Source organism: Vulpes lagopus, chromosome 20 (assembly GCF_018345385.1).
Source record: "Vulpes lagopus strain Blue_001 chromosome 20, ASM1834538v1, whole genome shotgun sequence".
Classification (NCBI taxonomy): domain Eukaryota; kingdom Metazoa; phylum Chordata; class Mammalia; order Carnivora; family Canidae; genus Vulpes; species Vulpes lagopus.
In genome coordinates, this window is record NC_054843.1 from 10,335,749 (window position 1) to 10,363,314 (window position 27,566).

Below are 27,566 nucleotides of genomic sequence, written 5' to 3' on the forward strand. Positions count from 1 at the left end.
TCTGCACAGATGGAGACATGCAGGCTTTTAAAATCACTTGAGGAGACACCATGCCTCACTTTACAAGTCCTCTTTTAAGAAACATCATTAGCAGAAATCCATTTGATAGCATCAGGAGGAAGCAATGTCTCCAATATTTGAAAAGCCTGAGATCACTGCAATATGATGGATTTAAGACCATATATTTTGGAGAAACTGATATTTCTGAAAGTCTTGTAACTGGAGAAGAAGATCTTAGTGATGGGTACTTCATGCACACTCCAACTTGGTGTATTGTGCATGCTAGTAGTAGTCAAGGATGGGTGCCTTGGAAGTATCGGATGTTCCTAAGAGATGAGTTATGCATCAAACGGGAAGAGAGCCTCTTCTTTGAGTTTTGCAATGTGGTGAAGAAGGCCTACGGCAAGTGTGCCATTGTGGTCAAAGAGAGAAGGCAGCAGGACAAGATGAAGCCAAAAGAAGACACAGAGCTGGAGGCCCAGGTCCGTGTCCCATCAGTCATTAACTTAATGAGCATTGTGTGTTGCCCTGAGGTAGCCAAGTCCTGTGGCCATGAACTACTCTCTTTGCCTTCCCCTTACAATTACCTAAACCCTCTAGACTCAGCCTGGTCTTCTCTGAAATGGTTTATCATCAATAACAGAAAGGAGTTTTGTTTGCAGTACATTGACCATGTCTATTCTTACCAGTATATACTTCTCAGCGATTTAATTAGCAAGGGGATTGGAAGGATAAACCCAAGCAAATGGAAAATATTAACCAACAAAGTACGTAGATGGGAAAACTACTATCTTGGCAAATTTTCTTAAGGGTGACTCCTCTAACAAGCAGTTGGGACCATGCTATGGGCATAGTCTTTACCAACTCTGCTGGGCTCGACTCTGGACCATGGCGGCCAAAGATACTCCAACAGCGGCCTCACGGGGATGCTGTGAGGACCAAGGTTTCTAAGGCTGTTGGCAAAGTTCTGGAAAAATGCTCTATGTTTACTGAGGGTTCCATTAAAGCTTGTTGGTAAATTAGGGATCTCGACTCCCATCTTGTTGAGGCCACCTTGAGAGCTCTGCTAATGGGAGGATGACTAGTCCAGCCCAAAGGAGCTCGATGATGAGCAGGGGTGAGCAGAGCTAAAGGTTGTGTCATCAAAATTTAGGTCAGAAAGAAAAAGAGCCAAGTGTGTAGTCACCAAAGAGTTGGAAATGGCGTGCCAACTAGTTTTAGCCAACCAAAATAATCCACAGGGAGCCAGTTTGCCATGAGCAAGATAAGTGGTCCAGACAGCAGCTGAGCAGGCTCTTTGCTTCCCATTGCTTGGAGAAAACAGTGTCAAAGTTTGAATGAGAGACATCGGAGGTGAAATCCCATCCAGATGCTCCAAGACAAGTTGGTGGTCCCACTAAGGCACCTGGAGAGCTGTAGTAGTTGATTGATTCACCTGGGACTTGGTGGGTGAACAGGCGAAGTGAGCGGGGTCCGTGGAGCCCACTTATCCAATCTTTCAGCCCCACACACGAGTCCTACCAGGAGTTCGTTAGACTTTGCCACGGAGTTGCCTCTTGGGGCCCCGAGAGCCAAGACACCTGTGGCTGGCGCAGCACACCTAACTCAGGTTTAAAGCTGCTACCAATGTGGGCTGTAAGGATTTGCGGGTGGTATTTTTTTTTTAACTTTTATAGAAAAAGTTATATCATATCAGAAATATCAGAAATTAAACATATCAGAAATTTCACTCCCACTTACATATGTTGAGGCAGTAATTTTACAACAGACATAACTAATCCAGAGGGTGTCAAAAACAACGCATGAAAATTTCTGCCTAACCCCTAACAGAATTGCCCATAGATAAGATTGTGAGGCCAGGTTCCTGATAGCCAGTTGCAGAAAGCCTCAGATGATTTGCTTGTCTTCCTGTCCTGTTTTCCTCCAGAGCCTCCCTGGATTCTTTTTAGAAATATGTGGTCCGATGAATAGAGATGTTCAGTGATTTTCCGCAGTCAAGTGGTGGACGTATCTGCATCGTTTTGTTGTCGTGAGTTTTATTCGGGGAATGAACCAGTTGCAACTGCAGCCACCAACCCCCCAGAACCCGGCAACCTCAGTTGTTACACGCCTCACGTCACAGCCAGCCAGCTCTCTTGGTCTCCCGTGGCTGCTGTAACAGATTACCACAAACGTGGTGGCCCTAAACGACAGACACTGTCTCCCAGTTCTGGAAGCCAGAAGTCTGAAATCCGCTCCCCTCAGCTGAAATCGGGGTGTGGGCAGGGCCGCACTCCCTCCAGAGGCTCTGAGAATCAATCATCCCTCGCTCTTCTGGCTTCTGGTGGCTGCTGGCATTCCTTGGCTTGTGGCCACACTGGTCCAATCCCTGCTTCTGTAGCCTCATTACTTTCTCCTAATTCCCCTCTGCCTCCCTCTTGTAAAGACACTCGTGGTGGCACTCAGGTCCCATCTGGGTAATCCAGGATCCTCTCAAAATCATTAACTTAATCCCATCTGCAGGGATTCTTTCTCTACCTAAGGTAACGTTTCACAGGTTCCAGGGATTAGGAGCTGGATATCTTTGGGGACCATTATTCAGCTGCCTGTAGATGCTAGAAAGTCTTCTGTCAACTGAAATACAGCGTTGTCCACCAGGATCAACCTGGTGAAACAGCTCTTACTGTGTGGTACGCTTCTGTGAGTCTTTTTTGCTACCTGTTTCACCTATGTTTTAGGATTTAGGTTCCTTGAGAGCAGGGAATAGGACTTAAACCTCCTTGGTGACTTCAGGACACTGGCACCGTGCAGGCCCCAGGGTAACTAGCCTCGGATTGGGGGTATGAGTGTGCTTGGCCCCTATATCACGCTTATGATACATCTACCCAAGATCTACGTAGTAATAAGCACTCACAGCTGTACCTCCTTAACTCATTTAGTCCTCCCAACAGACCGTGATGGAGGAGCCACTGTTCTGTGTTTTAGATGGGGTAAACTGAGGCATGGAGAGATCATGTAACTCACTCCAATGTGGAGGAGCTAAGTTTCAAACCCAGCGTTCACACATACAGGCATTATTCATGCTGCCTCTCTACTATAGGGCAGTTCATTTAATCCCATAACCTCCCCCCCCCCCATGGAGGCTCAGCCATTACAGGTGAGGAAGCCGAGATGTTTTGAGGTCACTCAAGCCAGTCAGACTAACACCCACGTACCTAAGCACCATGCTTGGCTTTGTTACTGGAGCCCAGCGTTTTGTTTTTCTCTCCCACACTTCACGTGGCAAAAGGCTCACCTCTGACAGCTGACAAGGCGCCCGCCTCCAAGTGGACAGCACAACAAAAAGATATTTCAACACAAAATTGAGCAAGAAGCAGGATACCTTGCAAGGACATTATTTTGCAACGAGGGGGAAAGAAATGGAAGGGTTTTAAGGTTCTCAGACAAATAAGATAAACCAAGAAGAGCTTTTTTTTTTTTGAAAACCAAAATGCTCCAAAAAGTCAAGTTGAGGGTCCTGTTCCCTTGGGACCTGTTTACTCATTAGGAAGGCAAAGAGGGGAAAGACATCAATACAAGAGAGATCAAAAGGACCTCCTTTAACGTGTGATTTAGTTACATAATACTGTATGCATAATTAAGAAACGCTGCTTAATACTAAGCATGGAAACTTCCAGCAGGAAGTAATGGAAAGTACACTGGGCTTTGGGAAGTGTGTAGACCTCACTGGAATCTGACGTTTCTAGCTTATTAACTATGAGGCTTTGGACAAGTTACTTCACTTCCCTGAGGCTCGGTTAACTCATTGGTAAACTAGGGCTGAGGACTTTAAAACACCCAGCACAAGCCATGCCCCTACACCGTGACTGGCACCTCCTGAGTGCCCCGCATGTTGAAGCTCCTATTATTCTTTTTTTTCCCCTGGGATCTAATCTTACCTTTACTTTTTAATTTTTTTTTTTGGAGTTCAATTTGCCGACATAAAGCATAGCACCCAGTGCTCATCATGCCAAGTGCCCCCCTCAGTGCCCATCACCCAGTCACCCCATCCCCCCGCCCACCTCCCCTTCCACCACCCCTAGTTCGTTTCCCAGAGTTAGGTGTCTCTCGTGTTTTGTCTCCCTCACTGATATTTTCACTCATTTTCTCTCCTTTCCCTTTATTCCCCTTCATTAATTTTTATATTCCCCAAATGAATGAGACCATATAATGTTTGTCCTTCTCTGATTGACTTACTTCACTCAGCGTAATACCCTCCAGTTCCATCCACATCGAAGCAAATGGTGGGTATTTGTCATTTCTAATGGCTGAGGAATATTCCATTGTGTACATAGACCACATCTTCTCTATCCAGTCATCTTTTGATGGACACCGAGGCTCCTTCCACAGTTTGGCTATTGTGGACATTGCTGCTAGAAACATCGGGGTGCAGGTGTCCCGGCGTTTCATTGCATCTGAATCTTTGGGGTAAATCCCCAGCAGTGCAATTGCTGGGTCGTAGGGCAGGTCTATTTTTAACTCTTTGAGGAACCTCCACACAGTTTTCCAGAGTGGCTGCACCAGTTCACATTCCCACCAACAGTGCAGGAGGGTTCCCCTTCCTCCACATCCTCTCCAACATTTGTGGTTTCCTGTCTTGTTCATTTTCCCCATTCTCATTGGTGTGAGGTGGGATCTCATTGTGGTTTTGATTTGTATTTCCCTGATGGTCAGAGATGCAGAGCATTTTCTCATTTGCTTGTTGGCCATGTGTGGTCTTCCTCTGTGAAATTTCTCTTCATGTCTTTTGCCCATTTCATGATTGGATTGTTGGTTTCTTTACTGTTGAGTTTAAGAAGTTCTTTATAGATCTTGGATACTAGCCCTTTATCTGATAGGTCATTTGCAAATCTCTTCTCCCATTCTGTAGGGTGCCTTTTAGTTTTGTTGACTGTTTGTTTTGCTGTGCAGAAGCTTTTTATCTTGATGAAGTCCCAATAATTCATTTTTGCTTTTGTCTCCCTTGCCTTCATGGATGTATCTTGCAAGAAGTTGCTGTGGCCAAGTTCAAAAAGGGTGTTGCCTGTGTTCTCCAAGAAGCTCCTAGTATTCTAATCCAGGCTGGAGGGCCAGCAAGTGTGCCCACAAGCAGACCTGATGTCACTGACCTCATCTCCTTTTCTCTCTCTGAGGGAAATTCTTGCTGCTTTTTATCACCACAACATGATGAGAGTAGACACATCTTAAGACACTTTGATCAAAGGAACTTTGTTCTCTGGCATTTCTTTTAAGACCATCTGTGACAGGTCAGGCAGCTAATGATAATAAGAAGTTTCATCTGGTAGGGTGGACAGGGAGGGTGGTGAGCATAGCCAGGACTCTTCAAGAGCAACCATGTGCGGTGCTTACATGAACCCTAACAGTAGGTAACAAGGCACAGCAATCCTGCGTGTGTGGACAAGTCCTCTGGAAGAGGTTTCATGATGTTGGTGGCACCGCTGTTCTTCTGAGGTTAGTTGATGAGTCATCCCATCCTCTCTGGACCTCACCTTCACCAACAACATCCCCACCCCCTCTCCATGGCACGGTGACTCCCAAAGAGGTGGTGTGTTGGAATGGGCTGTCCTAAAATGAGCCCAAACATAAAACAGGCAAATGCAGCTGGATGTCCAGTGGATCCTGTTTTGTTTACCCAAGCTCAGCTGGGCTGATGGAGCCGCACCTGCCCAATCAGGGCTCAGTTGCCTACCCAGGCGGTACAGGCTCCTTCCATTTGTGATTGTTTTCTACATACAAACCGTTTTTACACACTTGACCTCATTCAGTTTAGATGATCATCCTGTACATAGGCAGACCAGTGATCATTAAGGTCATTTATAAATGAAGACAAATCCAGGCAGTAACTGAGTCACCCAGGGGCATGCACCCCTGTAGTGATGGGAGGGTCAGAACAAGAATCCACGTCTTCTTATCAAGGATCACCTGTCTCTAGCAGGCTTCATGGGTTGGTTAGGATTAGGTCAGGTTGTGAGTAGTGGACACCTAACCACAGAGATAAGAAGGTACCCCACCTCCACCGCCAAAAATTAAGAAGTGCCAAGGTGCTAGTTGAAGGCTGATATGTTGGATCCATGAGGAATCCAGGAATCCAGATCCCTATCTTGTTTACTCCACTGTCCTAACCTGGTTCCATCCTCACAGTCCCAAATGGCTGCTGAACAGGCCATTGCATTAGCACTCTGGGCAGCAAAGAAGGAGAAAGGGAGGAAGAAGAGTTCATCAGTTCCCTTTTTTAAGGGGCCTTCCTGGAAGTCCCGCATAACACTTCCACTTAAAGCTCATTGGCATTCCAGCACCTTCTGTGTGTGGTGGGAAAAGGGGTCCCAGTGAAAACAAGCTCTGGCCCTCGAGGCAGTCAGAGTCTGGTGGTGGGGGTATCTCTCAGTCAATGAGATGTTAGAGGTTTGGGTGGTGGAGGCTCCGAGGCCAGGGAGTGAGGTGCTGGGAATGTGGGACAGAGCTATAGAGACACGGCGGGGACCTGAGACAGCGTGGGGATCTCATCACAGGGAGAAAAGGCCAAGGCACGCGGGAGCTTGAACAAGTGTGTAGGATCTAACCCCCTCACACTCAGGGTGGGGGGGCGGTGAGAGTGAGTGTGTGAGCGTATGTGTGAGAAATGAGTGTGACCATGTGCGAGTTGTGCATACACACATGAGATGGTGTCTGAGAGAGGCGTGTGCGTGAGATGCGTGTGTGACCATGAGTATAGGTCGTGCGACAGTTGTGTGTGTGACTGTGGGCGGGCTGGGAGTATGTGGGTGAGGTGTGAGGGTGGGACCATAGGACAATTTTGTGGGCGTGAGAGTCTGTGTGAGAGTCGTGTGTGAGAGAGATGCGTGGGGGGGTGTGAGACCCCTTGTGAGTGTGTAAGGCTGAGAGAGTGGCGTGTGTGACACCACGTGAGAGCTGTGAGTTTCTGTGTGCAATGTGAGTGCGTGAGCTGCGTGGCAGAGGCGTGCGTGTCGTGTGGGGTGTGTGGGAGCGTGCGTGCGACACGTGGCCATGTGACGGAGGTGCGTGTGCTGGGAGGAAGGGGAGCAGAACGGCGGGGCCAGGATGGGGGAGGACAGCCAGGCCGGGCTTCCTGCGGGGCGGGAAGACGCCCTTCCCCGTCTAAGCTGTGGGGTATCACTTGTCCCACTGAGGGCGTGTGGCCTTCCAGGGCCCACAGGGGAAGCCGCCCCCCCACACTGGACGTGGTGACAGCCGGGCCCCGGGGCCTCTGACAGGTCACCCATCTGCACCCCCAGCCTGGCACCTTCATTCCTGGGCTCCGGGGCCAGGCCTTCAGGCTGCTCTACTGAGATGTCCTCATGGGGAAGGCTTGGGGACACTGCCCCGCTCTGACCCAGTCCCCAGTCCTTCTCCGCTCCTGAACCTTCCTCCCCGCCTCTCTCCCTGTGGCCTAGGGTCCCTAAAACTGCTAGCACCTTCCCTTCAGGGAGCCCAGTGGCTGCTGGTCGGTGTGGACCCCACTGACCCCTGATGGGGGATCCTGAGGGCACACGGGGCAGGCCACCTGGCCCTTCCTCGGGCTGAGACTCTTGCTTGTGCTCCCTCGGAACCTCCGAGAAAGCACTTAAAGGCTGAACCCTTCCATCTTGGGCTTGTTCCCTGGATCAGCTACTCTGGCACCGGACAGCTGGGCTCCCTCCCAGCTCGGCCGAGCTGCTGACACCGCAGGCACCCCGAAGCGGGGAGACGCCACCAAGGTTCAGGGGCACAGGGAGGAAGGTGCGTCCACCTGGGCAGAGAAGGCGAGGGAGAGGGGATTGCGGAGCTTGGCCCCTGGGGACTCTGGTCACCACACTGGGTCCCCGCTGCACCCGCAGCACCCCCACATTGGGAACAGAAGGCCTTGTGCCAAACCAGAGGGGAAACCGAGGCCAGCAGCGGGGCTTCCAGGAGCCTCAGTGCCTGGCCCCCAGATGCCCCCATCCGTCCCCTGCAGCCTTGATCACGCTCCTGCTTCCTCCGGCCAGAGAAATCTCCCCTTCTGTCCTGCCCTCCCCTGGGCTCCCGGGGTCTCCCCCCACCCCAACCTCGGGAGGTTGCAGCCTGCTGGGGAGCTGGCCTCACAGGACACTTCTACAGTGTTCCAGTTATCAGCCGTGTTTTCCGGGAAAGTACCTCCAAATTTGAGCCAACGGAAAAAAACAAAACAAAACAAAAAAACAAAAAACAACAAATCTGAGCCAATGGGACAAAGTGAATTGGAAAAAAAGAATCCATACATCAGCGAGTGTCCCAAACATTGGGAAGCACAAGGAAAATACTCAACGCATGATTTGAAAACCAGCCGGTTATTCTTAACCAGCACTTGGTTCAGTGATGTTTCTGCCCTGGCTTTGTAGACACCACCCCACGCACACGCACACGCACACACACACACACACACACACACACACTTGAAATAATAATGCAAGCGGCACCATTTCTACCCCTCCCAGCCCCGCAGCTCACCGCAGCTCAGCTTCTGCCCCCATCATGCAGCTCACGCTGCCCCCTGAACCCCGGCCCCCAGCCACTCCGAACCAGGACTCGTGCCCACACCCCCTTTCCATCCACAGGAGCGAAGGGTATGGGCCCCAAGGGCTGATCTATGGAGCCTAACCTCTGTCTCTGCCTCCTGCCACCTGGGGGCCTTAGACGGGGCGATGCACCTGTGTGCCTCAGTTTCCTTATTTTGAGCAAGGGATAATGACAGCTGGTGGAGGTAACAGAAATAAGGCACGTGGGGGAGTAAGAGCCGAGAGAGGAGTCACGCCACCCCCTTGTCTCCTGATTGTCATCCTCCCACCCTGGATGTGCTTTCCCAGACTCAGCTTCCTGGGGCTCATCTCCCTCTGTCTGTTTAAAGCTCAAAAGAAGGGGTGCCTGGGTGGCTCAGTCGGTGAAGCGTCTGCCTTCGGCTCAGGTCATGATCTCAGGGTCCTGGGATCAAGCCCCATATCGAGCTCCCTGCTCAGTAGGGGGTCTGCTTCTCCCTCTTTCCCCCTCCCCACTGCTTGTTCTCTCTCTCTCTCAAGTCAATCAACCAATCTTCAAAATATATATATATATAAAGCTCAAAAGAAGGTCCAAGGACCACCTCATTGGGACCCTCTGAGGCTGTTCACAGCACAGATTCCCGGTCTCTCCCACATGTTCTGAAGCGGCGGGGGGTGGGGGGGGGTCTGGAGTCTGGCCCAGGAATGTGCATTTTAAACTGCCTCTCACAGGGGAGAACCCATCCTCAGTTCTCCTTTCGCTGCAGACTCTCTATCATCCCCCGACTTCACTCTGACACACAGGCGACCTGCACGGGACAGTGATGTCAAGCAGCGTCCGTGTAATCAAGTCAGGGGAGACACTCTGCTGTCGAGGCCCGGGCATCTGGAATTCATCGGGAGTGAGTCATTTAGACGGCTGCGTTTCCCTAGAGATGATGATTTGGACACTGTCTGGGGAGAGGTGACCTCTTTCTAAAGCACCCGGGATTTTTTTGTTGGAACTATTCGGTTCCTGAAATACATTACGTGTGTCTCGGCCTCGTGAAGCAGAGGACTTGAACACAGCAGAGCCTTTCCTTAGGCTCTACGACGACTAAGGTCATCGTTGTGAACATAACGTCCTCTTGTGTGGTGTTCCCGGTGTGGGGCGGGGGGGATCGAACGGTGAGTTCTCAGGATCCACCTGCTTGGGCAAGACCACTTCTCTTGCTCTAAGGTACTTCAATACCTGGTAAGCTTGAAACCAATGAAAAGGTGTTAGGACGTGTCTAATTAAAGATTAAAGAGGATCTGTGTAAGGGATCATGGGGCTTCCCTGTGGGTAGAGGACACAGATTTCGGTTTATGCTCTCTGAAACATCTCTCAGCTATGGGGTGGTGCTGGTGGTGGTGGTGGTGGAGGTGGTCTCCTTATGGATTTGCTCACAATTATGGTCCAGAGAGGTGCTAGCTCTCCATGGGGCGGGGGTGTCCCAGTTGTGGGCTTTCCCAATCTATCCACCGACATTTGCTCATGCACGCCTGCATCCAACCAACAGATTCTTTAAACTCAAACTATAAATCTACTGACGTCAAGTGTATGGAGTGGGAGCATCAGTAACTCCAAGTGGTGTTAATCGTCTCCTCCTAGTGGTAGAAGACAGTATATGAGAATGGGGACTGGAAAAACAACAACAAAAACTCATGTGTACAAAAAAAAAAAAAAAAAAAAAAAACAACCCATGGGTGCAGTCAGTGTTAGGGTCAATCCTTACATCATCTTCTACCAAATTTTCCAAGATGACCCCACGTTCCACGATTTCCAAAACCAAGTTTTAAGTCCCCCTAGAAAAGCACCTGTGTTTAAAATAAACATGACCACCTACTGCTTAGGCATATTTAGATTCTCCAGGAAAACAGCCACTCTCCTCGGATTTATGAGCACACAGCAGGGAGTGCACATGGGAGGGAAGGTGCCCAGAAGTACCAGGTGAGCTGCCTGGTATCCCGCCAGGCATGCTGGGAGCCAGTGATGCCTTAGACCTGCAGAGAGAGAAGGAAGCAGAGTTCCCAGACCAGGGTGGGTGGGCCGCCTGCAGGGCTGCAGAGGGCACTCCTGACAAAGGCAGGAGGGTTGGTCATGGAACCAGAGTCAGTTCTGGCTCCACCTGAGCAAGTCAGGGAAGTAGGGCAGGGGCAGGGTGCAGAAATGCTGGGGCGTTACCCTTCTGTTCTGGCATCTGTTCACGTTCCATGAGACCCGGGCCACATTGACTATTTGGGGATTTGTAGCTTGTTGGGTCAAGATCAATTCTGTACTTAGAATTTGGTCCTATGTAAACTCTGCTTTCTAAATTGTGATTAAGAGCATCTAACAATCACAGTAAAACTTAAGAAAAATAGAATTCCTTTTTTTAAATTTTTACTTATTTTAAGATTTTGCTTATTTATTTATGAGAGACACACACAGAGAGGCAGAGACATAAGCAGAGGGAGAAGCAGGCTCCCTGTGGGGAGCCTGATGCAAGATTTTATCCCAGGACCCCGGCATCATGACCTGAGCCAAAGCAGACGCTCAACCACTGTGCCACCCAGGGGCCCCTATTTATTTTTAGAGATTTTATTTATTTATTTATTTATTTATTTGAGAGAGGGAATGAACCAGAGAGAATATGAACAGGGGGAGGGACAGAGGGAGAGGGAGAAGCAGACTCCCCGCTGAGTAGGGAGCCCGATGTGGGGCTCGATCCCAGGACCCCAAGATCACCCCAGGATCATGACCAGAGCCCAAGGCACTCAACTGACTTAGGCACCCAGGCACCCCTAGAATTCCTTTTATGCCTCGTTTAAAATTCAAAGTTCCACCAATCTGGGCCACAGTGGGTTGAACATCTATTAATATACAGTTGGACCCTGAGCAACGCAGAGGTTAGGGATGCCAAACCCCTGTGTAATAAAAAATCCACCTGTTTTAACTTTTGACTCCTCAAAACAATAGCCTACTGTTAACCAGAAGTCTTACCAACTAATATAAATAGTTGATTAGCACATGGTTTGCATATGTATTGCATAATGTATTCCTGAAGTAAGCTAGAGGAAAAAATGTTAAGAAAATCATGGAAAATGCATTTACAGCGCTGTACTATATTTACTGAAAAAATAAAAGCTGCTTCTGAGCCCCCCTGTTCAAACCCATGTGGTTCAAGGGTCGGTTGTACACTCATGCAAATTTTCCACGGGGCCACCAGCAAAGGGACCAAATCACACATTGCACCGACCAGGTGTATGGCTAGGGTTCCGGCTTCCTCATCCCACATGCACGCTGATCTCGAGGGAAGTGAGACAACACACATCTTTTAATAGAGGTCTCAGCCCGTTAGGTGCTGATTCCAAAAATCTTAGTAGCACTCCTCTTGAATCTGGGGGTCTCCTTGGCTCAGCCCCCCTTCAGCTCTTATCAGCAAATCCCAAAGAGCAAACCAGGGGAGAGGATGGAGGACATTAGCTCTTACTCTTTCAGGACAGGACTTGGTGGCATGAGTTCCTCCCAGCCTCCCAGCCAGTGTGGCCAGAGGGCCTCACCCTGTAGCCTTCCTCACAAGGACCTTCAGGGGTCCCCTGAGGTGCCAATACTCTTTGGGCAAGCGAGCGCACAGCTTCCCTCCACCCCAACCATGAAAACACAGCAGAAGGCGGGCAAGAGAGGAGCAGTGTGTGGGGCGGTCAGCAGGGCAGAGGGGGGCAGGCTGGGGAGGTCAGTGGGGCAGAGGGGGGCAGGCTGGGGAGGACAGACAGCTGAGCTTCCATCCCTAGAGCAGATGCCTCTTCTGTGGCCCAGGGTCCAGGCCAGGGCCCCTGTGACCTGGCACCCAGAGCTCAGAGAGGCTAGGAGGGGTGTGGGCTTGCTGAACGGCCTCCCCTCAAAGCACAGGGGTGGGGGTGGGGGTCTGTGCAAGATAGAAAGCCTTTGGCTTATTCCAGAGATGGAGACGGCCTTTTTACAAAGGTATTTTATTTCAGTAAATAAAATAGTGGTTCTTTTAAGAGCATAAAAAAATCGATATAATTTTAAGATAACCGTACAGGCAGGGAGTTGATCCTGTGACACATCATCCAATAACCGTCTTCTCTGTCTTCTCAGCTGGAATCCACTCAGGCTGACATGTAAATTGCAAATTCTAGAAAGGAAGACAGAAAGGATGAGCAGGAAATGTCTGTCTTAGCTGCTTAGCATTAGCCCTCACGCTCAGCATCTCAATGCGGCAAAAAGAAACCACTGAAGTTTATTCACGAACATATTTTCAGCCATTCACGATGTTCTGAACATCTACAAGTCCCCCTTGTTTAAAACCGGGCTCGAGGGATCCCTGGGTGGCACAGTGGTTTAGCGCCTGCCTTTGACCCAGGGCGCGATCCTGGAGACCCGGGATTGAATCCCACATCGGGCTCCCGGTGCATGGAGCCTGCTTCTCCCTCTGCCTATGTCTCTGCCCCTCTCTCTCTCTCTCTGTGACTATCATAAATAAATAAAAATTAAAAAAAAAAAAAACTTAAAAAAAATAAAAAAATAAAACCGGGCTCGAGGCTGGAGAGAAAAGGAAGCGGCAACCCTGCTGCCACCCTGAGGGCCTAGGTGGATGCCTGAGGGAGGGGAGAGCATGTAGGGCGCCTGCTCGATCTTTCCTTCCTCTTCTCTAAGGCACCACAGGAGGACTCTGCCTGGGGCACAAATGCAACCTGCAACCTTTCAAAGAGAACTGCCCTCCCTGGCCTGGTTTACTCCTGCAGGGCTCCCTCTTTGCTCACCCTTGCTGAACCTGTGAGTTTCAGTCAGGAAAGCACCTCTCCCAAAAAAACCTAAGGTTCCCTGACAGGAGCTTCTTGAGCCTGCCCGAAGCAGACAGACTGCCAAGGACTGGCGTGGGCTGATGGGCAGTGTCCTGGTGGGCAGTGGAAGAGGAGGGGGTAAGCAGTGTCCTGGTGGGCAGTGGCCAGGTGGGTGGTGGAGCAGTGGGAAGTGGCCTGGTGCACAATGGTGCAGTGGGGAGTGGCTGGCGGGGCAGTGGCCAGGTGGGCAGTGGTTCCGTGTGCAGTGGTGTGGTCGGCAGTGCAGTGGAAAGTTGCGGGGTGGGCATTGGTTGGGTGAGCAGTACCCAGGTGGGCAATGGTGCAGTGGGAAGGTGGGCAGTGGCAAGGTGTGCAGTGGTGCAGTGGGCAGTGGTGTGGTGTGCTTGGGTGCCTTAGGTGGTGGTGCAGTGGCCTGGTGGGCAGTGGTGCAGTGGCATGGTGGGCAGTGGCTGGGTGGGTAGTGGTGCAGTGGCTAGTGGCCTGGCATGCAGTGATTCAGTGTACAGTGGTTCAGTGGGCAGTGGACTAGTGGGTAGTGGTGCAGTGTGAAGTGGTGCAATGGTGCAGTTGTGCAGTGGCCTGGTGGACAGTGATGCAGTGTGCAGTGGTGCACTGGCCAGTGGTGCAGTGGTGCTGTGGATAGAGGCCTCATGTGCAGTGGTGCAGTGGGCAGTGGTGCTGTGGTCAGTCATGCAGTGGTGCAGTGGCCTGCTGGGCAGTGGTGCAGTGGCCTGGTGGGCAGTATACAGGTGGATAGTGGTGCAGTGGGCAGTGCTCTGGTGGGCAGTGCTGCAGTGCCTAGTGACCTGGTGGCAGTTATTCAGTGTGCAGTGGGTGCACTGGGCTTGGGTATGTTAGGCAGTGGTGCAGAGGTGCAGTGGAATAGTGGGTAGTGTTGCAGTATGCAATGGTGGGTTGGGCAGTGTTCTGTTGGGCAGTGGTGCAGTGTGCTGTGGTGGAGTGGGCTTGGCGGCCATGAACAGTTGTACAGTGGCTGGTGGGCAATGGTGCAGTGCCTAGTGGCCTGGTGTGCAGTTATTCAGTCTGGAGTGGTATGGTTGGCTTGGGTGCCTTGGGCAGTGGTGCCGTGGCTGGTGGTTGAGTGGTGCAGTGAATCAGTGTGCAGTGGTGTGTTAGGCAGTGGTGCAGTGATAGTGGCCTTTGCGCAGTTATTGATGTGCAGTAGTGCACTGCTGCAGTGTACAGTGGATGTTGGGCAGTGTTGCAGTGACTCAGGTGCAGTGATGGGTTGGGCAGTGGTGTGGTGGCCTTGGGTGCCTTGGGCAGTGGTGCAGTGGACTTGTGTGCAGTTATTCAGTGTACAGTGGACTGGTCTTCTGTGCTGCAATGTGCAGTGATCCAGTGGTGCAGTGGTGCCGTGGCCTGGTGGACAGTGGTGCAGTGACTGTGCAGTTTCAGGGTGGGCAGTGGTGCAGTGCTAGTGGCCTTTGTGCAGTGATTTGGTGTGCAGTGGTGCACTGGTGCAGTGTACAGAGGGTATTGGGCAGTGGTGCAGTGATTCATTGTGCAGTCATGTGGTGGGCAGTGGCGCGGTGGGCTTGGGTGCCTGGGGCAGAGCTGCAGTGGGCAGTGCCTGGTGGGTAGTGGTGCTGTGAGCAGTGGCTGGTGGGCAGTGGTGCGGTAGGCTTGGGTGCCTTGGGCAGAGGTGCAGTGTACTTATGTGCAGTTCTGCAGTGTGCAGTGGACTGGTCTTCTGTGCTGCAGTGTGCAGTGAGGCAGTGGTAAGTGGCTGGGTGGGCGGTATACAGGTAGAGAGTGGTGCAGTGGGCAGCACCCTGGTTGGCAGTGGTGCAGTGCTAGCGGCCTTTGTGCAATGATTTGGTGTGCAGTGGCAGGGTGTACAGTGGTTCAGTTGTGCAGTGTGCAGTGGCTGGTGGGCAGTGATGCAGTGATTAAGTGTGCAGTGCACTGCTTGGCAGTGGTGCAGTGTGAAGTGGTGGGGTGGGCTTGGGGGCCGTGGCTGGTGGGCAGTGGTGCAGTGATTCAGTGTGCAGTTTCACGGTGGGTGTGGTGTGGTGCGAGTGGCCTTTGTGCAATTATTCAGTGTGCAGTGGCATGGTGTGCAGTGATTAGCTGTGCAGTTGTGCAGTGTGCAGTGGCTGGTGGGCAGTGGTGCAGTGACTCAGTGTGCAGTGGTGCGGTGGGCTTGGGGGCTGTGAAGACTGGTGCTGTGGCTGGTGGCCAGTGGCGTATTGATTCAGGGTGCAGTTTCGGGGTGGACAGTGGTGTAGTGCTAGTGGCCTTTGCGCAGTTATTTAGTGTGCAGTGGCAGGTGTGCAGTGGTGCAGTGACTGGTGGGCACTGGTGCAGTGATGTGGTGTTTAGTGGTGCAGCGGGCAGTAGTGAAGGTGGGCTGGGGTGCTTTGGGCAGTGGTGAAGTGGTGCATGGATGGGTGAGCAGCAGTGCAGTGGCCTGGTGGGCATTGCCCTAGTGGGTAGTGGTGCAGTGCCTAGTGGCCTGGCGTGCAGTGATTCAGTGTGCAGTGATGTGGTGGGCTTGGGTGTCTTGGGCAGTGGCACAGTGTGCAGTGGTGCAGTGGTAGGTGGCTGGGTGGGCAGTGGTGCAGTGATAGGTGGCCAGGTGGGCAGGATACAGGTGGAGAGTGAGGCAGTGTGCAGTGGTGCCATGGGCAGTTTTGCGGTGAGCAGTTCCCTCATGGGCACTGGTGCAGTGGGCCGTGGCCTTGTGTGCAGTTATTCCATGTGCAGTGCTGCAGTGTGCAGTGGATTGGTCATCTGTGCTGCAACGTACAGTGAGGCAGTGCTACAGTGGTCAGTGGTAGGTGGCCAGGTAGGCAGTATACAGGTGGAGAGTGGTGCAGTAGGCATTGCCCTGGTGGGCAGTGGTGCAGTGCTAGTAGTCTTCGTGCAGTTATTTGGTGTGCAGTGGCATGGTGTGCAGTGATTCGGTGTGCAGTGGTGCATTGGTGCCTTGGCTGGTGTGCAATGGTGCAGTGGGCAGTGGCCTTGAGTGCAGTTATTCAGTGTGCAGTGATGCAGTGGGCAGTGGCCTAGTCATCTGTCCTGCAATGTGCAGTGAAGCAGTCATGCAGTGTGCAGTGGTCGGTGGCCGGGTGGGCAGTTGTGCAGTGGAAAGTGGCCAGCTGGGCAGTATACAGGGGGATAGTGGTACAGTGGGCAGTGCCCAGTGGCCTTGTGTGCAGTTATTCATTCTGCAGTGGTGAAGTGATTCAGTGTGCAGTGGGGAGTGGTGCAGTGGTGCAGTGGCCTGGTCGGTAGTGGTGCAGTGCCTGGTGGCCTGGTGTACATTATTCAGTGTGCAGTGGTGCAGTGGGCTTGGGGATGTGGAGAGTGGTGCAGTGGCCTGGTGGGCAGTGGTGCAGTGACTCAGTGTGCAGTTTCGGGGTGGGCAGTGGTGCAGCGCTAGTGGCCTTTGTGCAGTGATTCGGTGTGCAGTGGCATGATATTTAGTGATTCGGGGTTGCAGTGGTGCAGTGGTGAATGTGCACTGGCTGGTGGATAGTGGTGCAGTGATACAGTGGGCTTGGGTGCCTTGGACCGTGGAGAGTGGTGCAGTGGCCTGGCGGGCAGTGGTGCAGTGACTAAGTGTGCAGTTTGGGGATGGCCAGTGGTGCAGTGCTAGTGGCCTTTGTGCAGTGATTTGGTATGCAGTGGTGCACTGGTGCAGTGTACAGTGGATGTTGGGCAGTGGTGCAGTGATTCATTGTGCAGTGGTGCGGTGGGCAGTGGTGTGGTGGGCTTGGTTGCCTTGGGCAGTGGTGCAGTGGCCTGGTGGGCAGTGGTGTAGTGCCTAGTGGTTTGGTGTGCAGTTATTCAGTGTGCAGTGGTACGGTGGGCTTGGGTGCCTTGGGAAGTGGTGGAGTGGCCTGGTGGGCAGTGGTGCGGTGGGCAGTAATGCAGTGGGCAGTGGTGGAGTGGGCAGTGGCAGAGGAGAGCATGGGCAGTGGCCTGGTGGGCAGTTTTGGGGTGGGCCGTGGTGCAGTGGGCAGTGGCCTGGTGTGCAGTGGTACACTGGACAGTGGTGCGGTGGGCAGTCCTGGTGGGCAGTGGCCAGGTGGCAGTAGTGCGGCAGGCAGGGCCAGAGGAGAGTGTGGGCTGTGGCCTGGCAGCACAGTGTGCAGTGGTGTGGCAGGTAGGGCCAGAGGAGGGGGTTCTGGGCCTGCCAGAGGCTCAGATGGCTGCAGTGATTGTCACAGTACACTTCCCTGCGTTCAGCGTTGAGGCCCAGGGGCGCATGCCTGCCCTGGGTTCAAATCGGACTCTGCTCTTCACCAGGTAGAGCGCTGGCCCTCCCAACCTCCTAAGAGAGTAGCACTGCCCCCCGCCTCACTCCCCCCATAAGGGAGCAGCAGGCTTGGAGCCGAGGCAGGGACAACCATCTGCGTGCCCTGGCTCCTCTGCACCCAGAGCGCAAGGGTCGGGGTCTGCGCACCTCACCTCCTACAGGTGTTCACATCGGACAGCAGGAGGGTCTCATGCAGCCTCAGACCCAAGGGACGAGCCCACCCGAGCCCACCGTAGCCTTCGACGGTGCGAAGTCCCCGTACCTTTGATTCCCCTTCAGTTATCCTTCTTCTCTGACTGCTTCTTTTTCTCGGCTTCCAGTTTTTGCTGTTTGGCTTCCAACCTTTTCCTTTGGTATATTTTGACTCCGGCAAATGCCAGGCAGAGAATTAAGGTTTTCGCTGCCAAGATATACAGCAGTAGGGGCACATGTTCAAGGACCTTAAGGAAGAAAGCAAGCGACATAGAACATTCTAAACGCTCTATTATTGATAAGAAATGTTTCTTTCATGTTCCTTCATCTAACAAACCTTGACGGTACACCTGTTAGGTAACAGGCACCAGGCTAGGTGCTGGGGCTTCGCCAGGGACCAGGACAGACAAGGTCCCCGGCCCCACGCCAGCGCGCCCTCCGTCACTCCCTCGAGGCTGGCTTCGCGGGAGAGCCACCCGTGGACCGCAGACATAACTCTGGTCTCTCACAACAGGACCCTGCATTTTGCCAGGCACCCAGGCCCTCTGCTGCTGAGGCAGCACCTTTGTCCAGCGAAAGGACCCAAGTCGGCAGGCCTGGGGGATGGCTCTGCTCTGCCACAGACAGACCACGCGACCTGGGTCAGTCGCTTCTTGACTTTCTGAGCTTCTGTCTCTTCAAGGGAGACTGGACCAGACCTTCCTTCTGCAGTCTCCAACTTCAGCAGGCTTACAATTTCCTCTTGGTTGTGGCTACTCATTAGCACTGGGATTTGAAGGTAAAATAAATATAAAAGGACAATAAAATTCAAAACATGAGGGGTCCCTGGGTGGCTCAGCTGCCTCTTGATCTCAGCTCAGGTCTTGATCTCAGGGCTGTGAGTTCAAGCCCCGGGTTGGGCTCCACACTGGGTGTTGAAGCTACTTAAAAAAAAAAAAAATTCAAAACATTGGAATTACTATTTATTAACCGTTCCTATAATTTCCTGTTAGAGGGAAGCTTTAACCCGTGGGCTAAAATGATGTCTGGGGAATAACTATGGATTTGAATTACTCTCTGTACCTGCAGGTGCACTATTATGACAGTCTGTACAGCACAACAGTATCTCAAGGCAAATACTATACTTGGTTTATTTTATTTTTATTTTTTAAAGATTTTATTTACTTATTCATGACAGACACACACACACACACAGAGAGGAGAGAGAGAGGCAGAGACACAGGCAGAGGGAGAAGCGGGCTCCATGCAGGGAGCCCCATGCGGGACTCGATCCCAGGACTCCAGGATCACGCCCTGGGCTGAAGGCAGGTGCTAAACCTCTGAGCCATCCAGGGATCCCCCAAATATATTAAACTATTGATTATACTTGGTTTATAAACATGATTAGTATGACCTGAATGATAATTTATGAGCTTTTTGTGATTAAAAGTTCGTTCTCAAAAAAAGATACATTTTTTTTTTTTTGAGTGATCACCATTCCAGAGAATAGGTAGGATTTATTCCAATGAAATCATTAAACTGCCAAACTTATTCTAGGCAATTCCTATTTAATGAGATTCTGTGGGAAGCACATTGGTCTCTCCTTGTAACAGGTGAACTCAACTAGTCAGAAAAAACTGTGGTTGGGTACCACATGCTCACGGTGCTGGAGGGCTGGGAGATGTCACAGATGACTTAGTCCACCTCCTTGCTTCATGGAGGAGAGTAGAGCTCATGGTGGGGAGACACCAGCCCCCATCACACAGCTCCCTCATGATGAGGCCACACTCAGAGTGAAATGTTCTAACCTCTCTGCCACTCTTCTTTTCACTGCCCCCTGACTTCTCAGGAAGTGGAATTAGTGAAATCATAAATTATGTACGTAGGTGGTTGTTCAATTTTATTAAAATGCTCAGACCTAGATGTAGAGCTCACATGCAGGAGATGTAGCATCAGTTAGGCCTCCCAGGGTCCCTTCTGCGCTTTCAGCACCTCCTGTACATTTTCCCCTGGAACTCACATCACATCCACATGAGGCAGGGAGTCTGTCCTAACTCTGTGGCTGAGAAAGTGCAAAGTCTGGAAAGGTTAAGGTCTGACCGAGCTAGGACTGGTTCAAAGCCTAAATTCTCTTCATCATTACACCGCACTGTAATGTATACCATGCTCTCCCCAACCCTTACCAGATTTACAAGTAAATTATGTAAGTAAGTGGTGTCTTGGCTACTGAATTTACCAAAGGCAACTGGATTCACCACCTCTGAAGTTATTTAGCTGGTTACTTATGGATGTTTGAGGCAGGCTGCAATGTGATGCAGTAGCAATATGCCGGATATGAAAAGGAGGAGCTCAAATATTTAAATGGCTTGAATTTAACTAAAACGGTAAGAACACAAGAACACTGAGTAACTGGATAATAATTTTCACAGCGAAGTCATTCTAATGGTAAACGATAAAAAGAACATATGTGCTTTAGAAAAGATCGCTCCAGCAAGAGCATAAAAGACTAAACAAATTGGCCCAGTGAAACTGTTTCTCCTAACAAATATAAGCAGCTTAGAACACAGACCCTCCTCACTCAGACTTACAGCTAACCTCCACTCCTTGCCCCAAATAATCCCCTAATGCATCTATTTTCTTGAAGAGGCTTCAAGAAAGGAAGCTTGACTCCACGTTTATCAACCAGCTATGAAAGAAAAAATGTTAAATGTTCTTTTATTTTACTTCGTTGGAGGCGACAATCAACAGTTTAGAGGTGGGGACCCCCTTTTATGATCACTAGGTTGATCGAGGCCAACTGAGCACTAATCCACATGAAAGAGTTACTCTTCCAGTTCTCTCCATCTCTACAGCTGGGCCTGTGGGTCCAATGATGGTTCCCTTTTAACAGCCCATGGTTCCCTGTGATCTGAACATGAGACAGCTTTAGCTGTTACAGGAATGGAGATCTCAACCGGAAGTCAGAACATGCACCGAATTGGCAATGCATCAACACTGGACAGAGGTATGTGGTTTCAGGATTTACCTTCTTCCTGAAGGTACCGGAGAGAAGGCAGCAAGAGGCAGAAGCTTGGGGCCTGGGAGAGGGCACAGAAGCGGCAGCAGAGGTCAAGGACACTACGTAGGCTTAAAGCACAGGGTTCAGGGCTCCAACCCTCACGGTACTAAGCTTCAGCTGTGCTCAATTGCTTTGATTTCTAACAAACCCTTATTTTAACTCTCAGAACAGACCAACGTTCAAGGGGGTACATGAATAAAATATTGTGGGGCTCGACGAGATCTATACCAATTTTTAAAATAAATCCCCAATACTTGTGTAATGGAACAGCTATTTATTTATTTATTTGAGATTTTATTTATTTGACAGAGAGAGAGAAGGGATAGAGAGCACAAGGTGGGTGGTGGCAGGCAGAGGGAGAGGGAGAAGCAGGTTCCATGCTGAGCAGGAAGCCCAATGCCAGGTCCCAGGACCCCAGGTCCCATGACCTAAGCCAAAGGCAGACATTTAACTGAGGCCACCCAGGCGCCAGAGAATGGCTAATTTTTTGAGTAATTTTTTGAGTCACACTCCATTGCTAATGCAGGATGTTGACTGTCACTGACGGCCCCAGGCCACTGAGCCCGAAAGGGAAGCCCGAAGGCTCTACTGTGAGCTACAGAATCCTCCCGCCTTCCAGAGCTCTGTGTAGTCAGGCCACTTGTTTCTGACAGCACAGGGAAGGGCCCCCTTCTAAACATGAGGTTGCTCCCCGGCAGCCCCAGGGCTGTGTGTCTGCTACAAGTTGGAAAAGTTTGGGCAGACTTTGTCCCTGACACAAGAAAGAACTCCTTTTCTCACAAGCAGGATGGGCCTGGGTGGTCAAATGGGTTGTCTGTCACTCTGATTAAAAACTTTCTCTGCAGGGTGCCTGGCTGGCTCATGCAACTCTTGATCTCAGGGTCTTGAGTTCAAGCCCCATTTTGGGAGCAGAGATTATTTAAAAATAAAATCTTTAAGGGTGACTGGGTGGCTCAGTCTGTTGAGCATCTGACTCTTGATTTTGGCTCAGGTTGTGGTCTCAGGGTTGTGAGATTGAGCCCGAGTTGGGCTCTGTGCTGGGTGTGGAGCCTGCTAGGGATTCTCTCTCTCCCTCTGCCTGCCCCTCGCCGCTCCATGGGCATGCTCTCTCTCTCTCTAAAAACAAAACAAAAAAACAAACAAAGAAAACCACAACAACCACGGCAAAAACTTAAAAAAATAAATCAATAAAAACTATCTCTGTGCCCTGCCTTAGACCAGTGTTAACCCCACACCTAAGCGATCAGAAACTCTGGGGGTAGCCCCACCATCTGTTTTAACAAGTCCTCAGGCGGTTCTGATGCACCCTTAGGTGTGAGCACTACTGCCTTGGTGCATGGCACATAATGCTGAACTTTGCTGACATGGCCTCTTGTCCCCACTGACTGTGGCCACCACAAAGAGGACGAGCCCTTCCCTAAATCCCACCCCATACTTTCTGCTTCTTCCCCTTATATCCCCCACTGTGCCTTGTCTTTTCTTCTCAGCCTTTCTGCTGTGAGCTCAATATATGCTAAACAAACACTCCCTCAAGAAACACCTTCAAGAAATGAAACAACACCTTCAAGAAACCCTCACTCTGCCCCTTGACTTCAGCCAGGCTCGTCCTAGACAAGAGTCCTCCTGCATTGCGCCCAAACCCCTACTCAAAGGAGCTGGGGAAGGAGAGGGGTTCTCCACCTTCTAGCTCCCTGGTCCTCCTTCCAGATCATTCGAGCCATCCTTGCAATGCAAAGCTGGTGGATGTTTTGAACAAGGAAATGCTCATAATTGAAAAAAAATACATATGATGAGATTGCAAGTTTGAAAATACATACACGCTACAGTTACATATACAGAAAAAAAATGGAAGAAAACACACCAGAATTGTTACTAGTAGCGATCTCCGGAGGGTGGGATGACACGGTTTTTACTGGATTTCACAATGTCAAAGAATCTACAATAAGACACATTTTAGTGGCTGCTGTTTTAACCAATCTTTGCCACACCCCACGTACTTCAGGGGAGATCTGCTGACCGCTGCCCACAGCCCATCCAATGCTCACAGCTTGCAGGCTCACGGCAGCTGAGTCTGTTCTATCCAGGACAGCTGTGTTTATTCCTCAACCAGTTTAAGTTGTACTTGATGGTATTATAATGGATCATTTAATTACACACAACACTGATGAGACATGGCTATATTATATAAAGAAAAAATTGTTTCCATGAAAACTGAACTGAATGCTTTCAGTGCATTTTCAAATTTAGGTTGGAAAAAAACAAAACAAAACCAAGAACGGTTAGCAACACAAATGTAAAAGATTATCAAAGAAAGACAGAAAAACCTGGAAAGGTTTTGTGTGTTGTTTCATAAAATATTAACCCACTTTAAAGAAACCAAAATGTGAAACTGTAAGTAAAACTTTAAAGCCATGATTTTTGCAAGAGAAGTGAGGCAGATCCAAAGTCAGCGTACGCCCACTCAAAGAAAGGGCCTAGCTCTCCTCCAAGGGTCTGGGGAATAAATGTACTTCTAAATGTTTTAATTTAAAGTAGAATATTAAGTATCATTAGGATTCCTGCTTTAGCCCAATTTTTTCTTTTTAATCAACCTACATCTCCAGAATGAATTATTCTGAATGCTTACAGTGAGGGGAAAGAAAAAAGAAAAAAAAAAACCCAAGTCATCATGTTTAAAACAATTCTCACCTTCCAGTTCATGTTGGACTGATTATGAATTCACTCTGGGTCGATGCAGGCCCACACAGACCAGAGCATGAGGAGAGGAGCTGGGAGGGCAGGTCTTGCTGTTCTGGCGGGGAAGAGAAGACACGGGTCACTTGAGGTTTTCCAGAGCAGATCGCCTTAGGAAGACCTCTTTGATGGAGAGAAAGGGTGCATGAGCAAAGACAGCAAGGGTTGCAGAGAGGAGGGGTCAGTCTCCCCAACAGGGTGACCCAGAGCCTGGTGGGAAGCAGCCTAGCTCAGGGCTGACACAGGCTTGGGTCCCAGTGAGCAGAAAGGTCTCCTCAGCTGCTCTGGGCTGAAGGTAGGAGCACAGCCCCGAGTAAAGGTGGCAGCGCTGCTCCTAAGAGGACATGTGCTTCCCCCCATTCCTTTCATCTGTGCGCATGAGAGCTCAAGGCCAAAATCGACTTCTCCACCCATCTCCTGTCCTGAGCAAGAGCTGGCTTGTGGATGAGCGTCTTTCTGTTTTTCAGGTCCTCAGAGTGTTAACTAAGCTAAACTTGTTTTTTAAAAAATACCAAGAAGGGGAGCAAATGCTAGGGAAAATTGTCCTTTGAAAGCAATTCCTATCCAGAATTTCATCTAAAATGTGAGGGAGACCTAGGGGAAGGTGAAGCAGGGCGGGACAGGTCAGGGACACAGCCAGAGCACAGCCTTTGCCTCACGGCCTCCTATGTCACTATTTTTAGAATACAGCACATACCCCAAGAGTCAGAAGACTTGAGCTGTGGATGAAGAACCTACTACACTCTGGTAAGTGACTTCCCTCTCGGGGCCTTGGTCCCATCTGGAAATGAAGAAAGGGGGTGTCAACTAGCTGGGCTCGAGGGCCCCAACTTTTTCTAAAATTTGGCAACTTACAGCATAATCATAGTTTCATTTCACATTGCCCACCTGCACGAGAGCGCACTAGCTGCATGAACTCATGCAGTCTTCCCATCAGCCCTAGGAGGTAGAGGTGACTGTTCCATTTCAGAGATGAGGAAACAAAGTCTATGTAACATGTCCAGGGGTCACATGGGGACCGGGATTTGAACCCATCTAATGTGGTGTCTTAAGCTGATGTATGCAGAAAGCTCTGCATTCCAGAATCACACAGACGCTTGTCTTTAAACGTACTTAGAATTAAGAAAAGCACAGGAAAATTTCACAGGCCTTTGGAATGGAGATAATAATGTTTTACTAAAACTTTTACCTACAAAAGCATAAATATAGAAAATTCGTACCTCATCTATTCAAGGTCATAGTATCTGGAAAACATGCTGGTAGGCTGGCACAAGATTACTAACTTTTCCCCATGACTTCTTTCAAAGCCAGATAAGTTAATGAAAGGAATGTACACCATAAATCTGTTTAAATCTGATGACAGTGGTTGAAGGTGCTCGTTCTCTTCATGGATAAATGACCCGTTTGTCTTTTAGTAGCAGCAGATTCTGACTTGGACCAGAGAAATATCTTCCTAGCATGTCATAACCTGTTGCTAGAATTTTCACTTTCAGGAATCTTGGATAATCGCAGGGATTAGCCATACTGTAACTTGCAACGTTTAAGGTCATGTAAATTTTATTCTTACAACTCTTGCTCTAATTGAGTTGTGTATAAATATAATAGGTGAGCTTGGTGGTTCCTAATTCTCTGAGGTCATATTAATGTATGAATGTAATTAACATACTAATAACATGAATTAATAAAGGAACTGATGGATTAATGTAAGATACCTCAATGGATTAATAGAAGATATTGATTCCCAAGGTCAAGGATAACAAGTAGATCCAAAAAGCTTATGCAAGGAAATGAAAAAGAACACCTAGTGGGGCACCCGGCTGGGTCAGTCAGTAGAGCATGCAACTCTTGATCTTAGGGTGGTGAGATTGAGCCCCACAGTGGGTGTGGAGATTATTTAAGGAAATTAAAAAAAAAAAAAAGGAGTATTGCCTTAAAACATCACCACCACCCAATGATCTGGCCCTCTGGCAACTCAGGACTACGGTTACTACTGGTGTGACCTTGGACAAGTTGCTTGGCCTCTCTGAGCATCAGGTCCCTCATTTGTAAATTCTTCAGGGGTTGGATTGTAAACAGGAAGCAGCATGTTCAGCAAATGGAAAACATTACATAAATGTCAACCGTAACTGTCATGGTAAATATCTCTCTTTCTGCTAATGGACATGCCACACTTAAGAACTATAAACAAGAGGCAATCAAGGCAAAATGCAGTCAATGCAAGACAGCAGGGACCAAGAGGACTGGAGAGCTGGACTCTAGTCGTGGCGGTGCCAACAACACACATGTGACCTGGGGCAGACCATTCACCTCTCTGAACCAAAATATTCTCATTTTCGGGGATCCCTGGGTGGCCCTGCAGTTTAGCATCTGCCTTCTGCCCAGGGCATGATCCTGGAGTCCCGGAATCCAGTCCCACATCAGGCTCCCTGCATGGAGCCTGCTTCTTCCTCTGCCTGTGTCTCTGCCTCTCTGTGTGTGTGTGTCTCTCATGAATAAATAAAATCTTTTAAAACTAATAAAAAATTTAATTTAAAAAAATAAAACATTAATTAATTCAAAATATTCTCATTTTAAAAATCAGAATTCAAAGAACTCTGCCACTCTGGAATTCCTAAGTCACCATTCTTTCTGATATCACAGCATCTGACTATGACACGTTACTGGCAGTGTCCTCAATTTCAAGTGGAGAGTGATGACTCGCAAGCTCTTTAGAAGGAGACATATTTAGTCAACCTGCAAACAAAGTAGTGGAAGAGGTGCAGTGAGAGGGCGGGAGACAAGCGGGTTGATGGATCCAGCTCATTCCCACCCCCTGCCTTCAACTGATACCTTCCCCCCTCCCCTGCAATTACAGCAGCCAACTCAGCCCTTTCTGTAGCACCCCAGCAGGACTTCAGCAAAGGAGAACAACTGAGAAAGCTAAAAACATCCGCAGGCTCTTAGCTCCAGCACGGTAGGTGCACACCTGCTGCAGTATTAGACACAGGCGCAGGTGGTACCTGAGGGCCGCACTGCAAAAGCCAACGAGACAGGGGCAATTCTGAGGTATAAAATCTATGAAGTGCAGGGAGTTTTAGACTTTCTCTGGACTCATCCACGATCTTAGCCTAACATCTGAAACATAGCAATAGCTTGGATAGAAATGGTTCTGTCTCCTTTACTGCAAAAAAAAAAAAAAAAAAAAAAGTCTCATTTTTTTCCTTTGCCAGTTTTCTCCCCCAAAACCAGAAGCCCCATCCACCGATGAAAGCAATCTAGGAAGGGGTGGGGGGATTCCCGGGTGGCTCAGTGATTTGGCACCTGCCTTTGGCCCAGGGCGTGACCCCGGGGACCTGGGATCGAGCCCTACATCGGGCTCCCTGCATGGGGCCTGCTTCTCCCTCTGCCTGTGTCCCTGCCTCTGTGTCTCTCATTGATAAAATCTTTAAGAAAAGAAAAAAAGAAAGCCATCTGGACAGAATATTGTCCACAATCTACGTTTCCTTCTTGGCACCCCCAACAACCTCCAGGGCCGTCTGTGTCCTGGTGCCTCCGCCACTAAGCGGGACCGTCAGTCCGGGCCTAGCAAGCGCGGTCGCATCCCCAGGCTCTCCCCGGGGCACCCCAACTCTTCCCCCGCTCACTGGCAGTTGAGAGGTTCGGGGGGCGGGGAGGCAGCTGCAGGTGCCCGGGCCGCGGACCCCGCGAGGCCTGGACGGCGGGGCCGGGCCGGGGCGACGACCCGCAGGTGGGGGCGGCGGCGGCTGTCACCCTCCCGCCCCCGCCCCCGCCCCGCCGACCCGGCGCCGGCCGGCGGGCATCCGCGACAGCAGGCGCAGACGCGGGGCGGCCACGCGACTCCCCAGCGCCCTAAAGAGCGGCCGGGCTTCGGGTCAGGCTCCGCTGACCGATGTCACCCACTTACAGCTGCAGGCCGCGGAGGAGCCGGCGCCAGGCCTGCACAGGAAGCGGGACTCCCAGCGTGCGGGGGGAAACT

The 27,566-nt window shown here is 50.4% G+C and overlaps 2 protein-coding genes across 4 annotated transcripts; one reads left to right on the top strand and one right to left on the bottom strand.

Annotated features, from left to right (window-relative positions):
* The first annotated feature begins 50 nt into the window (after positions 1-50).
* On the top strand, positions 51-809 carry FAM243A (family with sequence similarity 243 member A). The gene has a single exon (XM_041734843.1). It carries the CDS (start codon positions 51-53, stop codon positions 807-809), a length of 759 nt encoding a protein of 252 aa, XP_041590777.1.
* Positions 810-12,487: 11,678 nt separating this feature from the next.
* On the bottom strand, positions 12,488-27,566 carry SMIM11A (small integral membrane protein 11A). Of its 3 annotated transcripts, XM_041735272.1 has the most exons (5): positions 27,495-27,566; positions 24,288-24,371; positions 23,546-23,648; positions 17,891-18,068; positions 12,488-12,670 (listed from the first exon to the last, which is right to left on the bottom strand). In XM_041735272.1, the coding sequence occupies exons 3-4, from the start codon at positions 23,555-23,557 to the stop codon at positions 17,904-17,906; spliced, it is 177 nt and encodes a 58-aa protein (XP_041591206.1). In that variant the 5' UTR covers positions 23,558-23,648; positions 24,288-24,371; positions 27,495-27,566; the 3' UTR covers positions 12,488-12,670; positions 17,891-17,903. The 3 variants fall into 3 exon arrangements, with proteins under 3 accessions (XP_041591206.1, XP_041591207.1, XP_041591208.1); XM_041735273.1 differs by lacking the exon at positions 24,288-24,371 and having other exon boundaries at positions 27,495-27,565; XM_041735274.1 differs by lacking the exon at positions 24,288-24,371 and having other exon boundaries at positions 23,546-23,643; positions 27,495-27,517.

Coding starts and splice junctions, on each gene's coding strand:
- FAM243A (XM_041734843.1), top strand. CDS start 51: ATGCCTCACTTTACAAGTCCTCTTTTAAGAAACATCATTAGCAGAAAT.